The sequence below is a fragment of the Triturus cristatus genome, chromosome 1_1 (assembly GCF_964204655.1).
Source record: "Triturus cristatus chromosome 1_1, aTriCri1.1, whole genome shotgun sequence".
NCBI lineage: Eukaryota > Metazoa > Chordata > Amphibia > Caudata > Salamandridae > Triturus > Triturus cristatus.
The window spans coordinates 28,420,516-28,437,628 of NC_140579.1; the positions used below are offsets into that span (position 1 = coordinate 28,420,516).

At 45.4% G+C, this 17,113-nt stretch overlaps 1 protein-coding gene across 2 annotated transcripts in view; it reads right to left on the reverse strand.

The window, feature by feature from the left end:
- LOC146869223 (E3 ubiquitin-protein ligase TRIM39-like) overlaps positions 1–17,113 on the reverse strand; it is a 186,559-nt gene that overhangs the window by 115,761 nt on the left and 53,685 nt on the right. The window contains exons 2-3 of one of the 2 annotated variants that reach the window (XM_085644153.1): positions 15,519–15,614; positions 585–815 (exon numbers count right to left, since the gene is read on the reverse strand). In XM_085644153.1, the coding sequence (XP_085500279.1) occupies positions 585–815; positions 15,519–15,614 (327 nt within the window). The remainder of the gene's footprint in view (positions 1–584; positions 816–15,518; positions 15,615–17,113) is intronic. The other variant, XM_085644235.1, reaches the window with a different exon arrangement.

A 17,113-nucleotide genomic window follows, 5' to 3' on the forward strand; every position in this document is an offset into this window, starting at 1 on the left:
AGGCTCCCCATCAACACCAGGTAAGCTGTCACTCAAGTTCAAGTCACCAGCTGGCTGGACTACGGCAACATGTTCTATGCAGGACTCATCATCCAACTCCTGAATGGATTCCAGACGATACAGAACTCAACTGCCAGACTCATCCTGGACCTCCCCGGGAGGAACCATATCACCCCCAACTCAGGAACCTCCACTGACTCTCCATCCAGAAAAGATGCCAATTCAAGATGGTGACCGACGCCTATAAGGCCATCCACAACCAAGGGCCAGCATACATCAACGGACGCCTGAACTTCCACCAACCCTCCAGACACCTGCCCTTCACCGCCCTCGCTCACACTCTCCACATCCACCGAAGCAACAGTGGAGGATGTTCCCTCTCCTACCTCACTGCAAAGTCCTGGAACGACCTCCCCTGCACCTCCAAACATCATCCTCTCTCCCTGATTTCAGAAAAGGAATCGAGACCTGGCTTTTCAACTGATCCCAGCAAGAGCCCAGTGCCTGGATACCCTCACGGGTGATTAGCCGTGCTCTACAAATCCAAGTAGATTGATTGATTGATTGATTGATTGATATCTCACCTTCAGGAGTTCCCACGCTGGCTCCTCACACTTCTTTTCTATTACTGTTATCAGGGCGTTGAGAGAGGTGATTTGATTGGACAGTTTGGTGATATTTGCATTTTCTACCATGGTGATTTTCTTCTCCATCTCCTCCAGTTTTTCACAAAGTATTTGCTCATGTTCTTTCAGGAGTTGCCGCAGTTTTTCAAACCCAGATTCAATTTTATTCTTCTCAGTTCTTAACTTGTCCTGTCATAAGCAAAGACACAAAAGCTGGTTAGATATTAAAAAGTTCAGGGGGAGGGTCGAGGGGTGATAGCTACTTTAAAAAAATCAGAAAACTAGCATGCTTCTCCCAATTTCTGAACTGCAGCCTCTTACTACCTTCACTTTTACTGTCTTACATCCTTCTCCCACTCCTGCCCTCCGCCTGTCCTCAGACACCTCACAAATTGTGGGGAGGTCAGAATTTGTGAGGCTGCAGAGAAGTTACATCCATAAAGAAAGTGCAAGGAAGCGAACCCACCACAGGCAGAGACAGTCAAAGACCCAGAGACAGGCTGAGTGGAGACTGGCTGAAGTCAAGTGTGAGTGGATGTGACTCACAGTAGAATTTAAATGAGGGGGGGCAGGAAGTTTGAGCCCTTGGGATGAAAGAGAGGATGTAGGTGGTGTGCAGGCTGCCCTTGTCCTGCCAGGACACTGGAAATGTTCGCCCAGGAGATGCACAGGGTGTGTCCTACTAAGGCTCTCATACAGAGTGAGGGGGAATCACTGGCGTGGTTATTTCCCGTTCAGAATCATAAAAAAATGATGTGTATTCTGTTATTGAATGGAGAACTACCAGATAAAATCAATGTTACTGCACTAGTTTCTTTCGGAAATTCAGCAATTCCTATAGAAGATGGGTGAGTAGGGTGATTAGAAATCTTGTCCTATCCCAAGATAGGAGCCTGTGTGTTATCAGGTGAGGTTTGTCACACTGTAGCTTAGAGCAGGAGCCTGTGTGTTATCAGGTGAGGTATGTCACACTGTGACCTAGAGCAGGAGCCTGTGTGTTATCAGGTGAGGTACGTCACACTGTGACCTAGAGCAGGAGCCTGTGTGTTATCAGGTGCGGTATGTCACACTGTAGCTAGGGGCCTGTGTGTTATCAGGTGAGGTGCGTCACACTGTGGCTTAGAGCCGGAGCCTGTGTGTTATCAGGTGAGGTATGTCACACTGTAGCTAGGAGCCTGTGTGTTATCAGGTGAGGTGCGTCACACTGTGGCTTAGAGCCGGAGCCTGTGTGTTATCAGGTGAGGTTTGTCACACTGTAGCACATTACAGGAGCACAACCCCCTATCTGTACAGTATTGATGCAGCACAGCAGCACAACCCTAAACCTGTATACTAGTAACACGACACAGCAGCACAGCCCTCTACTTGAATACTCATGACATATCAGAGGAACACAACACACTACCAGTGTACTATTGACACAGCACAGGATCACAACCCTCTAGCTGCATACTAGTGATAGATCACAGGAGCACAACCCTCCACCTCCATACTAGCGGCATTGTACAAGAGAACAACCCTCCACCTGTATACTAGTGAAAGATCTCCTATGCTGTGTCACTAATATACAGGTAGAGGACTGCACGTCTGTAATGTGTCACTAGTATACAGGTGGAAGGTTGTGCTCCCCTATGTGTTACTTGTATGCAGGTAGAGGGCTGTGCTTTTGTGGTGTGTCACTAGTATACAGGTGGAGGGTTGCGCTGCTGTGCTGTGACACTAGTATACAGGCAGATGGTTGTGCTCCTGTAATATGTCACTACTATAAAGGTTGACGGATGTACTCTAGTGCTGTGTCACTAGTATACAGGTAGAGGTTTGTGCTCCTGTGGTGTGTCATTAGTATACAGGCAGCGGGTTTTGCTCCTGTGGTGTGCCACTAGTGTACAGATAAGAAAGGTATGCTCATGTGCTTTGTCATGCTCCTGTGATGTGTCAATACTATACAGGTTGTGCTCCTATGGTGTGCATCTAGAATACAGGCAGAGGGTTGTGCTCCTGTATATGTCACTAGTATATAGGTGGAAGTTTGAGCTCCTATAGATGTCAGTAGTATACAGGTAGGGGATCCTGCTTCTGTGTTGTGCCACTAGTTTACAGGTGGAGGGTTGCACTCCTGTGGTGTGTTACTAGTATACAGGTAGAAGGTTGTGCTCCTGTGATGTTTCACTAGAAGACAGGTAAAGGGCTGTGTTCCTGAGATGTGCAATTAGAATAGAGGTAGAGGTGTTTGGTCCCGTGCTGTGCAACTAGTATACAAGTAGAGGGTGGAGCTCCTGTGATGGCCACCAGTGTACAGATGGAGGGTTGCGCTCATGTGCTGTGTCATTAATATACAGGTAGAAGGTTGTGCTCCTGTGATGTTTCACTAGAAGACAGGTAAAGGGCTGTGTTCCTGAGATGTGCAATTAGAATAGAGGGAGAGGTGTTTGGTCCTGTGCTGTGCAACTAGTATACAAGTAGAGGGTGGAGCTCCTGTGATGTGCCACCAGTGTACAGATGGAGGGTTGCGCTCATGTGCTGTGTCATTAATATACAGGTGTAGGTTTGTGCTCCTATGCTATGTCGCGAGTATACAGGTGGATGATTTTTTCTCCTGTATGTGACACTAGTACCTAGGTGGAGGGTTACACTCCTGTGTTTCACCAGGACACAGGTGAAGGCTTACACTTATGCGATGTTTCACTAGTATTCAGGTGGAGGTAAGTGTTCCTGTAACGTTTCACTAATATGCAGGTGGAGGGTTGCGATCCTGTGGTGTCATTAGTATTCAGGTGGGGGATTGGACTGCTGTGCCACTACACAGGTAGACAGTTGTGCTTTTGTGCTGTGGCACTAGTACACAATTAGAGGGCTGTGCTCCTCCTTTGTGTCACTAGCATACAGGTAGAGGGTTGTACTCTTTTTTTTTTTTTTTTTATCCTCATCTCACCACTAACTAATGCAAATTATCTCCTATGGCCCGATCTTATCCTGGGCGCCCCGGGACAGAGTTCTTGCTTTCGCCTGGGGCCAGCCCGGCCTGCCTTTTTATACCAAGGCATGGTGTTAATCATTGGACCTTGCGTTATTACAATCTCATTGCTATTCCCCATTCAATAAAGGGTTTCCACACAGTGCTATTTACATTGTGAGTTAAAAGTGATTCTAAACGTGCAATTCTGAGTGTAGCTCGGAGCCAGTTTTCATATAGTGGAGGGCTGGAATCCTTCCAGATCTTACATATTTCTCTTCGAGCAATCAAAATAAAACAAAAAAATAATGCGACTTGTGTCTCCCTCAATTCAGCAATGAGTTCTGCATCCAGACCAAACATAACTCTAGCTAAGTTCAAACATAGCTTTATTTTAAAAATGCTCTCAATAGCCCTCTCCACTCTACCCCAGAAGGGGCCGATTGCCGAACAATCATAGAAAATATGGATATCGTCCGCTTCTATGAGCCCACATCTTGGGCAGAAAGGGGATGGATTTACGAACTTCGCTAGTTTTTTGGGTGTGTAATATAACCTGTTTATAGTGAAAAAATGATTCTTTTTAAGGGAAACAGTCCTAACATATTTATAAAGTATTTTGAGAGAATGATCATATAAAGTAACTGAGTCAGCCTCCAGCCTCGTAGAATTCCAAACCCGATTTAGTGGAGGGGACTGCACTTCCTCTGCTTCCAACATTTTCCTGTACCAGAGCCCCACTTCTTTCTTCCTAGGCCCCGAAAAAAGGAGAGCACACTCGATTTCCCAGTTACCTCCGATGTTCTCTTTCTCGGCCTTAAACCAGGAGCAGAGTTGGATGTATTTAAACCTAGAGAGTGAATCCCCTATCCTAGATTTCAGTACCTCCCACGGAAGGACCCCCTCTGATGTTATCAAATCAGACCATATGTTTATTCCTGCTCTCCTAATGGGAAGGGACAAGCTATCCCTTAGACATGGGGGCTGACCTGGAGATTCCCAGATTGGGGCACACTCAGAATAATATTTGATACCCCATCTTCCTTTGACTTTGTTCCAAACTCTGAGAGCTGATTTTAAAACCTTTAAACGTACTTTTTTGTAAAATTTTACTGCCCCAAATTTATATAAAAATCCGGACTCACCTCCCTCTAGACCTACCATTATGTTCAAAATTCTCCCCCAGTTAGAATCATCGGGGCATGAGAGAAGACACCTGATATTTTTCAGCTGGAAAGATAGAGCATACCAATTTATATCTGGGAGTGCTAGCCCCCCTTTTAATAGTCTTCTTTTTAGCTTTTTCCATGTTAGCCCAGATAAAACTGCCAATCTTTCCCTGAATATTCTCCAAAATTTTATCTGGAAAAAAGAGGGGTATTGAGTTAAACAAATAAGTCAACTTAGGCAGAATGACCATTTTAACCAAATTGACTCGGCCATATATTGTAAGGGGAAGATTCTGCCATCTGGAAAAAGATTGATCAATATCCTTACATAATTTCTTTATGTTGATTTGAACTATGTTATTAATATCTGGAGTGATAATAATCCCCAGATATCTAAACTGGCTGCTACATGGACCTTCCCAATTATCAATCCCCCAACACATAATTTCTGTTTTCAAATTGTTTATTTGATATCCCGAGTGGAGGCCGAAATCCGCCATTATCATTTCTACCCTTGGGAGTACTTCCGCGGGGTTGCTAGTATAGATCAAAAGATCATCAGCATATAAAGCTAGCTTACAGCTATAATCCTTATATTTAAAGGGTGTAATTGTCTCGTCAGTCCTAAGTGCTTGTGCCAACGGCTCAATATAGATATCAAAAAGAAGAGGGGAGATGGGGCACCCCTGCCTAGTGTCCCTCCCTATATTGAAGCTTGATGTTAAAAGACCGTTCAATAAAATTTCCGCCGAGGCACCCTCATAGCACCCTCTCATAGTTTGGATAAAGGGCTCACCAAATCCCATTAGCCCCAGTACATTCCACAGGATCCCCAGTTGACACGGTCGAAGGCCTTCGCCGCATCATATGCGGCCACCGCCAAGGGCTCTGACCGTGTCACCGCTAGATCTATACTGCCTATCAACTGTAGATTCAGCTCATGAATATATCTACCAGGCACAAAGCCTTTCTGGTCCATACTGATGAGTTGTGGAACCAATTTAGCCAATCTCCCTGCCAAAACACTAGTAAAGATTTTATAGTCAGCGTTTAGCAGGGAGATGGGTCTATATGAGTCTGCACTAAGGGGGTCCTTCCCTGGCTTTAAGATGAGTACAATGATAGACTTCCTCCAGGATGCTGGTATCCTACCCTTTGTAATATATTCATAGTTAAATAGTTCACATAGTCTTGGAACCAAACTCTCCTGGAAGATTTTGTATATTTCGCCAGGGAGGGCATCAGGCCCCGCTGCTTTGTTATTTTTTAATTTTTTAATATGATCCCTGACCTCTTCCTCGGTGAAGGGGCTATTAAGAATGGTTCTGCCTTCATCTGTCAAGCTAGGAAGGGCTGTACTCTCCAACCACGTAAAGTATATTCCCCTGGTCATCAACCATTAACCTGTCTATATTGTTCCGCACCCGGTCCGTTCTAATCTTACTTGCCAAAACTGCACCGGCTCTCTCACCGTACTCATAGTTATCCATAGCATGAACGTCCCATTGAGCCTTGATTTTTTGATCTAATAACCCTCTATATTCTAATCTGAGAAGTTCCAACTCGTCTAGTAACTGTGTTAAATTTGAATGTTGAGTACCCAGTCGAGCATTCTCTAGCGAGGTTATTTTATTCTCTAAAGTTTTAAACTTCCTCGCCTCCTCCCTATTTTCCGAACAGATTAGACTATGAAGATGACCTCTTATGTGTGCTTTCCAGGCGTCCCATACATACTCGGGGAGAGTAGAGCCAACATTATCAATAAAATAATGGTCAATAGATATTCTAACAGATGTAACTATATTTTGACTATGTAGTGCAGACCTTTTTAAAGTCCATCTTGGTGGTACCATGGTTAAATCCCCATTAATAAAAACCGAGAACATAATGGGTGCGTGATCCGATATAATAGTAGGTAGAACTCTCATATCCTCCAAGATCTCTAAACATTGCCTATCCAATCTCGATGCGTGTCCATGTTTTTTACTAAAATAGGTATATCCTGGGGCTGACCGTCCTTTAACCTTCCAAGCGTCAATAAGCCCGATCTCGTTCATCATGTTAACCATGGCGCGCCTAGAGCGTGGTGCAGTCACATGCTGGCAATAGTTAGAGCGATCCAGTCTGGGGTCAATGAGGAAATTAAAGTCCCCCCCCCCATGATAATGGGTGATCTAACCTCGACCAAATTGAATTGCACTTTAAGTAGGTGGGTAGGATCGTCTATGTTAGGCCCGTAATATGAAATAATGGTCTGCAGTTTTCTGCTAAAATCTAACTGAACCATAACCCATCTTCCTGTGTGATCCGTTAATGTTGATCTAATAATACCGCCTATCCCAGTCTTTATCAGGATTGCTACCCCCTTACTTACAGCAGACTGCCCAGAGCAACAAAAAGCCTCTACCCATCTCAGTTTACCAAAGAGCTCATTGCCCTCGCTAAAACTTAAATGGGTTTCTTGAAGAAGAACTATTTTAGCCTGGGATTGTTCTATGTACTTCAAGACTAGCCTTCTTCTTCTCGGACAACGGAGCCCGTTAACGTTCCAGGAAATATAAGAGACTTTGTTGCTAATCATTGAATACTCCCCTTACCCTACGCCCAAAGCCCCGTATGATTTAATTTTAATTTAATAGCGATTTATAAAGCGCCTGGTGACCCAAGGGCATCCCCGCGCTATAGAGGTTATGATCCAGTTGAGGGAAAGGAAGGGAGGAGGGACGATTAATTAGGGAATAGGTGTGTTTTCAACTTTTTGCGAAATGCCAAATAGTTGGGTTCAAGTCTGAGGGAGCGTGGTAGGGCGTTCCATCCAGTGGCTGCTTGGACAGAGAAGCGTCGTCCTCCTGTACGTGCCTTTTTACATCTGGGAACGCTGGCCAGGTGCTCATTCTCAGATCGTAAGGATCTGGGTGCTTTATAGGGAGTGATCATGCCGCTGAGGATCGCGGGACCAGATCCGTTGATCAGCTTATGTGACATGCACATGGCTTTGAACTGCACCCTTTGGCGCACAGGGAGCCAGTGCAGGGCCTTGAGGGCAGGTCTGGCGGACACTCTAGAGGGAAGGTTGGTTATCAGACGTGCTTAATGACGTGATTAATGGGGAACTCCGCCAAGGTAAAACGTGGTGAGTATGATGAGGACTTAATTTTCGATTTTTTGCCCCTCCCAACCCCCCCCACCCCCACCCTCACCCAACAACACCCCAAACCCCCCCCCCCCAACCCCCTTCCTTCCCTGGAGGACCCTCCCTATCTTCCTGGGCGTACGCCCTTTGACGGCGCCCCCCCCCTCGTGCATGATTGGGGAAAAAAAAGAGGGAATTTGTGATTGTGCTCCAAGATATGTGTGTTTGATGTACAGTACATATAAAGTACATACTAAGAAGTAAATAAAATATAACTAATATGTGACCTATAATATGTTTCCTACCGAGTGTTTCGATGAAGCTCTTAACCTGCTCCCTGTATCTTACTACTATCTGGCTGCTACCAATGCTCTACTTCCCCTCTTCACTACCAGACCTTATTCTCTCTATCAGGGTATCTGCTTCCTCCACCTGACGTATAATGTGCATATGGTTATCCACATCACACGGAGTGAAGCGGGAAACTTCAGCTGAGCACGCGCCCCCAATGAATTAAGTATTGCCACCCTCTTGCCCAACTCCCATTGTTTAGCCGCTGTTATAGATGAGACATCCGAGCGAATCATATATGTAAACGGACTGGTAAAGGAAGATGATTTTATGTGACCTGTTTTAAGGGCCAATGATAGAATCTTTTCTTTAATGGCATAAGTTAGAAAGTTCACCAATATCTTCCTTGGGTGTTCTTTGCCTGGTTTCCTCCTATATGGATCACGGTGAACCCGCTGAATATCCGCTGATAAATCCAAATCCACTTCCGGGGATTCCTTTAGCACCGTCGTTTTAAGGAGGGCTATTATAAATGTCTTAATGTCAGTTCCTTCAATGTCCTCAGGCACATTCAGAAATTTTAAGTTATTCTTTCTCGTGTGGTTTTCCAATCTCTCAATGTCATCCCGCATCTCCCGGTTCTGCTGGGCAAGTTTATCATAAGCCACTGTAGTAGCGCCTAGCGCCTCCTTAATTTTTGGCAACTCCACTTCTAATGCATCCGTCCTTGATGCAACCTCCTCCACCTTCCGGGCAAGTGTCTCACAGAAAGCCTGGATCGCATTCTGATTTGCTTCCGAAATAGTGAAACGTTTTCCAATGTCCTCTTTTAGCCCTAACAATAAATCCGCTAATGTACCAGGAACAGGCATTACAGCTGGAATTATGGGGATATTATCTGTATGAGCCACTACAGGTGTGTCCTCCTTAGGTGTTACTATGGCTACAGATGAGTCTTCTTTACCTAAATTATCCTCCCCAGTTGTCCAACTGTCCTGCTGAGCCTGCTCAGCCTCCTCATTTTGAGCCACGTCTTGAATGCCCAGAGCTGAAAAGCTATTCGACAGTACTATTGTTGGATGTACTATGTCCTGTACAGGGGAAGAAGTAGAGTGAGGCAGTGGGTCTATAAGGTCTATTGAATTAGATGTACTGAGAATGGGGAGTATAGGAAGTAAACAGGCACTGGTGAAACTCTCCCTCTCCCTCACCGCTTTACCTATCATTGTTGTAGCACTCATAGTGTTTTTAGCACTTATAGTACTTATAGGCATATTGCTTGTGGTACCTCTTACAGTATTACTTGCAGTGCTCACGGTACTGGTAGTGGTCGCAGCACTTATGGTATTTGCGGTGCCGGTTGCTGCCATCTTTTTCCCTTGATCTACACCACTAAAGGATAAGACCTTATATTACGATTTTAATGACGGTGTGACCTTAGGAAGGCTAGACGCCCCTCCCGATATACCAGCTCTCACTTTCTTAATTCTCCCCTTACCTGGGAGGGTGTCCACCTCGCCAAGGCTTATCTTACCTCTCCTAACTTGCTCAGCTGCACAAAGACCGCCTCGGTCAGACGATGTCTAGTGCCACTATTACCGAAATCCGGCACATAAACCAAAATCACACAACTTCATTGAAAAACAGTGAGTTGAGTATCAGCTCTCCGCAGACGCCATACACAGAGGGAGGAGCTCCGTCACGGCCGTTAGCTTCTGGCCATCATGTCCTCCCGCCTCAGGAGAGGGTTGTACTCTTGTTATGTCACTAGTATACAGGTGGACGGTCGTGTTCCTGTATATGTCACTACTTTACAGGCAGAGGTTTGTGCTTCTGTGCTGTGTCACTAGTATAGAGGTAGAAAGTTGTTCTTCCTTGATGTCAGTAGTATACAGTTAGAGGGTTGTGCTCCTGTGATGTGTCACTAGTATACAGGTAGAGGGTTGTGCTTCTCTGCTGTGTCACTAATATATGGGTAGAGGAGTGTGCTCCTGTGCTTTGCCACTAATATACAGGTAGAGGGTTGCGCTCTTGTATGTGCCACTAGTATACAGGTATAGGTGTGTGCTCCTGTGCTGTGTCACTAGTATACAGGAAGAATAGAGTGCTATTGTGCTGTGTCACTAATATACAAGTAGACTGTTTTGACCCTGTATGTGTCACTAGTACACAGGAAGAGGTTTATGCTACTGTGCTGTGTCACTAGTATACAGGAAGAATAGTGTGCTATTGTGCTGTGTCACTAATATACAGGTAGAGGGTTGAGCTCCTGTATGTGTCACTAGTATACAGGTAGAGCTTTGTGCTTCTGTGCTGTTTTTTTTTTGTTGCTCCTGTGCTGTGTCACTTGTATACAAGTAGAGTGTTGTGCCACTAGTATAAACGCAGAGGGTTGTGCTCCTGTGCTGTTTCACTAGTATAAAGGTAGGTGGTTGTGCTCCTGGGCAGTGCCACTAGTATACAGTTAAAGGGGTGTGCTTCTGTGGTGTGCCACTAGTATACAGGTAGAGTGTTGTGTTTCTGTGCTGTCACTAGTATACAGAAAGAGGGTTGTGCTCTTGTAAGTCCCTAGTATACAGGTGGAAGGTTGTGCTCCTGTGCTGTCTCACTAGTAAACAGGTTGAGGGATGTGCTTCTGTGCCATATCACTAGTATATTGAGAGAGGGTTGTGTCCTGTATGTGTCATTAGTATACAAGTAGAGGGTTGTGCTCCTGTTCTCTGTCACTAGTAAACATGTAGAGGGTTGTGTTGTGTTACTAGCATACAGGTTGAGGGTTATGCTCCTGTGTATGTCACTAGTACACAGGTGGATGGTTGTGCTCCTGTATAAGTCACTAGTTTACAGGTAGACGTTTGTGCTTCTGTGCTGTGTCACTATTATAGAGGTAGAAGGTTGTTCTCCCTGGCGGTCACTAGTATAGGGTTGTACTCCTGTGATGTGTCATTAGTATAAGGGTAGAGGATTGCGCTCCTCTGCTGTGTCACTAATATACAGGTAGAGGGTTGCGCTCCTCTGCTGTGCCACTAATATACAGATAGAGGGTCGCGCTCCTCTGCTGTGCCACTCGTATACATGTAGCGAGTTCTCCTCCTGCATGTTTCACTACTATACAGGTAGAGGTTTGAGCTTCTGTGCTACGTCACTAGTATACAGGTATAGTATTGTGCTCTTGTGCTGTGTCACTGATATACAGGTAGACATTTATGCTCCTGTGCTGTGTCACTCATATACAGAGTAGAGGGATGTGCTCTTGTGCTGTGTCACTAGTATACAGGTGGACTGTTGTGCTCCTGTATGTGTCACTAGTGTATAGGTAGAGGTTTGTGCTTCTGTGCTGTCACCAGTATACAGCAAACACATGATGGACGGAATGCTGACAATGCAAACATTCTCCCCCAGTCAAAAGATCTGGGTTAAATCCATTGTTCTTTTGCCCACTACGCCACCCCAGTTTGGACCCAGCCATATGCAAATCAGTCTTGACCCTGTGCCCCATGGGAACAGTCCAGACTGAACTGCCAGGCCAGGTCCTCCCTGGACCAGAAACAAGCATCCTGGGACTGGTTTCATATGTCACCCTTCTTCAGCCTGGCTAGCTTGAATCCAGTGGCACAGTGAGCAAGGGACCCACGTCTGGGCATACCCATCCCATTTAGGGCGAAAAGTGTTACAGCAAACAAATAATGGACGGAATGCTGACAATGCAAACATTCTCCCCCAGTCAAAAGATCTATCCTGGCTGAAGAGGGGTGAGACCCTGAAACTGGTCCTAGGATGCTTGTTTCCAGTCCAGGGAGGACCTGGCTTGGCAGTTCAGGCTGGACTGTTCCCATGAAGGCACAGGGTCAAGACTGATTTGCATATGACTGGGTTCAAACTGGAAAGGCATGGTGAGCAAAAAATCTATGGATATAGGCCCAGATCTCTGTACTGGGCTGAATGTATGACATTGTTCTGCATTCTGTCCATCAACTGTTGTTTTTGCATTTGTCACCCCGAGTGGAATGGGTATGCCCAGATGTGGGTCCCGTGCTCTCCATGTCACTGGAATCAAGCTATCCTGGCTGAAGAGGAGTGAAACCCTGAAACTGGTCCTAGGATGCTTGTTTCCAATCCAGGGAGGACCTGGCTTGGCAGTTCGGGCTGGACTGTTCCCATGAGGCACAGGGTCAAGACTGATTTGCATATGGCTGGGTTTAAGCCCGGATCTCTGTACTGGGCTGAATGTATGATATTGTTCTGTATTCTGTCCATCAACTGTTGTTTTTGCATTTGTCACGCCGAGTGGGACGGGTGTGCCCTGACGTGGGTCCCGTGCTCTCCATGCCACTGAAATCAAGCTATCCTGGCTGAAGTGGGGTGAAACCCTGAAACCGGTCCTAGGATGCTTGTTTCCAGTCCAGGGAGGACCTGGCTTGGCAGTTCAGGCTGGACTGTTCCCATGAGGCACAGGGTCCAGACTGATTTGCATATGGCTGGATTCAAACTGGAAAGGCATGGTGAGCAAACAAATGATGGATTTAGGCCCAGATCTCTGTACTGGGGTGAATGTATGACATTGCTCTGCATTCTGTCCATCAACTGTTGTTTTTGCATTTGTCACTAGTATAGAGGTAGAGGGTTTTACTCTTGTGGTGCTCCTGTGCAGTGTCACTAGTATATAGGTAGAGGGTTTTGCTCTTGTGCTGCTCCTGTGCTGTGCCACTAGTATACAGGTAGAGGGGTTTGCTCTTGTGCTGCTCCTGTGCTGTGTCACTAGTATACAGGTAGAGGGGTTTGCTCTTGTGCTGCTCCTGTGCTGTGTCACTAGTATACAGGTAGAGGGGTTTGCTCTTGTGCTGCTCCTGTGCTGTGCCACTAGTATACAGGTAGAGGGTTTTGCTCTTGTGCTGCTCCTGTGCTGTGCCACTAGTATACAGGTAGAGGGGTTTGCTCTTGTGCTGCTCCAGTGCTGTGTCACTAGTATACAGGTTGAGGGTTGTGCCCCTGTGCTGTGCCACTAGTATACAGGTAGAGGGGTTTGCTCTTGTGCTGCTCCTGTGCAGTGTCACTAGTATACAGGTAGAGGGTTTTGCTCTTGTGCTGCTCCTGTGCTGTGCCACTAGTATACAGGTTGAGGGTTGTGCCCCTGTGCTATGGCACTGGTATAAAGGTAGAGGATTGGCCTCCTGTGCTGTTTCACCAGTAGAACGGTAGACGGTTGTGCTCCTGAGCAGTGTCACTAGTATACCGTTAAAGGGGTGCGCTCCTGTGGTGCGCCACAAGTATACAGCTAGAGTGTTGTGCTTCTGTGCTGTCGCTAGTATATTGATACAGGGTTCTGTCCTGCATGTGTCACTAGTACTAAGTTAGGGGGTTGTGCTCCTCTTCTGCGTCACTACTATAGAGGTGGAGGGTTGATCTCCTGCGCTGTCACTACTATACAGGTAGAGGGCTGCGTCCCTGTGCTGTGCCACTAGTATATCTGTGAAGGATTGTTCTTCTGTGATGTGCTACTAGTATACCTGTAGAGGTTTGTGCTCTCGTGCAGAGTCACTGGTTTGAAGGTAGAGGGCTGTGTGCCTTTTGTGCGGCTGAGTAATCCTGCTAATATAACACGAGCACAGAATCCTAGGCCTATCTTTGGTAATGTGAGTTTCAGAACCTGTTTGGTGACCTGGAGAAGCACGTCAGGCGTGCACTCATAACCAAGATAACACTACTTCTCATGTCCTAAGTTAGCCACCTAATGTGGTGGTCATAGCATCCCAAGTTTTGTGGATCATTAGTTATGTCCAGACCTCTTTCCGTGTCCAAAGAGAGTTCAGTCTCCTGTACTGCTTTAGAAGAGTTCGAGACACTTGCACTAACCTTTCGTGTGCATTTCCAGTGCTTGTACGTACGGTGGATGTGTACGTGTGGTAATAGAAACAGTGTATGGTGAGAGTCCAAGTATTGGGGCCAGTGGAATCCATTTTGTATCCCTCTGGTTTAGATGGAGGGTGGATACAGCTTCCAAAGACAATGGAAGTGCATTGGCTGCATTCCTGTGTCTTGAGGTTGGAGATCCAGGCATAAAATATGACCGATTAAATAGACTGTTGCAGGAAAACCTTGCAATGAAGATTGAGCAGAACAGAGAATGTCCAAGGTCAGTGGCTGATGATGTATAAACAACACCGGAGCACGATTACATTACCAAATCCTTGGTTTAGGAAGAGTCTTACACCGTGCTTGCTTGATGGGTGGATGGATAACTCCAGATCCATGCATACACATACGATCAGAGGTACACATTCATACAGATGCACACATTAAGGTGCACACTCACATACAAATGCTTGTACAAACTCACAGAGGGAAATCTTCACTCCATTCATACACAGGCTCACAGATATACCCATGCGTGCACATACTTACACGCAGATGCATTTAAAATCTCACAGATTTATAACTCCAGACCCACGCATACACAAACTCACAGAGGCACAAACTCCTACAGATCCACACATAAATGTGTGCACTCACACAAATATCCATAGACCGTTGTACAACACAGATGAACATCTCCAGACCGTGCATACACAAACCCTGCAAATTCACACTCTCACATTGGCACACCCATATATATACATACTGACACAGAGATGCTTACATAATCTCAATGATGTATAACTCCCAACCTATGAAAACACAAGCTCACAGACGCACACACACATACAGATGCACATGCATTTACAAACTCACAAATACCACCAGACTTTACAATATGAAAACCCCTAGACAGGCAGTCAAATATGCAAGTACAAACCCACAACCAATAAATCCAAACTAAAGCATACCCAACCTTCAAACACACATGTACCCATATGAGCACATGCATCTATGACTCACAATATATACATGCATACACAGAAAACTCATCCATGGCCACAAAAACACACAAATATAGAGATGTGCAGACATGCATGCACTCCCATGAATAACTCCAGGACCATCCATACGGGAACACCTAAGCATGATCATGCATGCATGCACACGCACACATGCACACACACACCGGTACATATTTACAGCCAAATAACGCCACACCTGTGCACATATACACTAACACGCACTATGTAAATATGTAGGTGCTATCTTAAGGTCAGAAAGTAATTCTTGTTTTTATTTATTTTAGGATGGACCCTTGGCCGATTTCAGCCCCAATATCCAAGCACAGTGACTCTGGTCAGTAGATTTATCAGGTGGAAACCTTGTCGCAGTCTGTAGGGTCACTCATCAGGCTCTGTGTGTCCTTACAAAGACATGGGCATAGACATATACAGACACACAGAGACACAGCACTCACTGCAGCCTCTCACCCTCATGGTTTTATATTGTTCCTCTTCCTTGACTTTAGACTCCTGAAAATATTCTTCCTCTTTCTTCAAAAGACGCCGCCACTCTTGAAGTTTTACCTGCAGGGATGAGAGCACAAGAAATAAGTGTAGATCTGTAGAGTGCGGTCTTACTTACAGAAAAGAGTCACTAGAGTTTCTGCCCCATGTGCGCAGACTGTACGTGCCAGTCATACATTAATATTGTGAGTACCACCCAAACATATCAAGATTGTAAGTACCAGTCGCACATATCAGGATTGTAAGCACCAGCCCCAAGTATCACAGCCAAGGACACAGACCACGGTGTCACTTCTTTGGACCTGTTCTTGCCTAAAAGGACCTGAAATCCTGTTCCATGCAAACTACCTTCATCACTGGCACTTACTTGTACTTGATAAAGACACTGGGCTCGATTCACAAAGGTAAACTTAGACTTAAGGTCCAAACTTAGACCAAACGTCTAAGTTTATGACTTTGGGAATTCACAAAGGGCATTTTCAGGTACCATCTTTTACCCCGCACTCGGATTGTTTGTGAATTCCCAGAGTTGTAAACGTAGACGTTTGGCCTAAGTTTAGACCATATTATAATACAACAAGGGCACACAAGAAAGGTCGACCAGGGACCCTGGAAGTTAATTATTTTGAACAACAACGGTCCCTCGAGAGTTCAAGATAAGAAGGCGGAATGAATATAGACTCAATCAGTACTATATTGAAGAGACTTGTCCAGCCGGACAGAGGTCAAATATTTACTTATAAGTAGATAAACAAACATTTAAACATTAGTACATAAAGTGGGACGCAAGCCAGTGTCCTGTTCGACCAACCTGGAAGGAATGCAAGACAAAACAAAGCAACACGAGGCTCAGGCAAAGCTCATGGTTTGTTATGAGGAAACAGTAAACAATTTCAAGGAAACAAATCGCGTAGAACACCTTTACACTTTCAAATAAAATATTTAGGACGTATAAGGTGTTATTAAAGTGTCGACGGCGTTTCGATCCATTGGGGGAATACACGGATCATCATCAGGACAACGGGTATTATGCCTGTTTATCTACTTATAAGTAAATATTTGACCTCTGTCCGGCTGGACAAGTCTCTTCAATATAGTACTGATTGAGTCTATATTCATTCCGCCTTCTTATCTTGAACTCTCGAGGGACTGTTGTTGTTCAAAATAACTAAGTTTAGACCAAACATCTAAGTTTACCTTCGTGTATCGGGGCCCACTGTGCATACTTTAAGCCTAACTGCATGGAAACATTTAGACTTGGCAATTTGTTTTTTAACAAAGGGGGAGATGGGGAGCAGAGAGATTGTTTTTTAACAAAGGGAGAGCTTTCTTGTGAGTTAGAAATGGTGGGACCCTTTTGGCTTCAGATGGACTCCATACACTTAGACATGAATGTTCGAATGCAGGGAAAGGGAGACAGGTTTGGAACGTTGAGTTCGCGTTTACACACTGATGAATAAAGGCGTGTAAATCTACCCTCCGTGAGTGGCGTAGGCATTTGCCCAGCCTGGGGAGAATGCTACACACAGGACATTCTGACCCTCACTCTTAGTAACTCT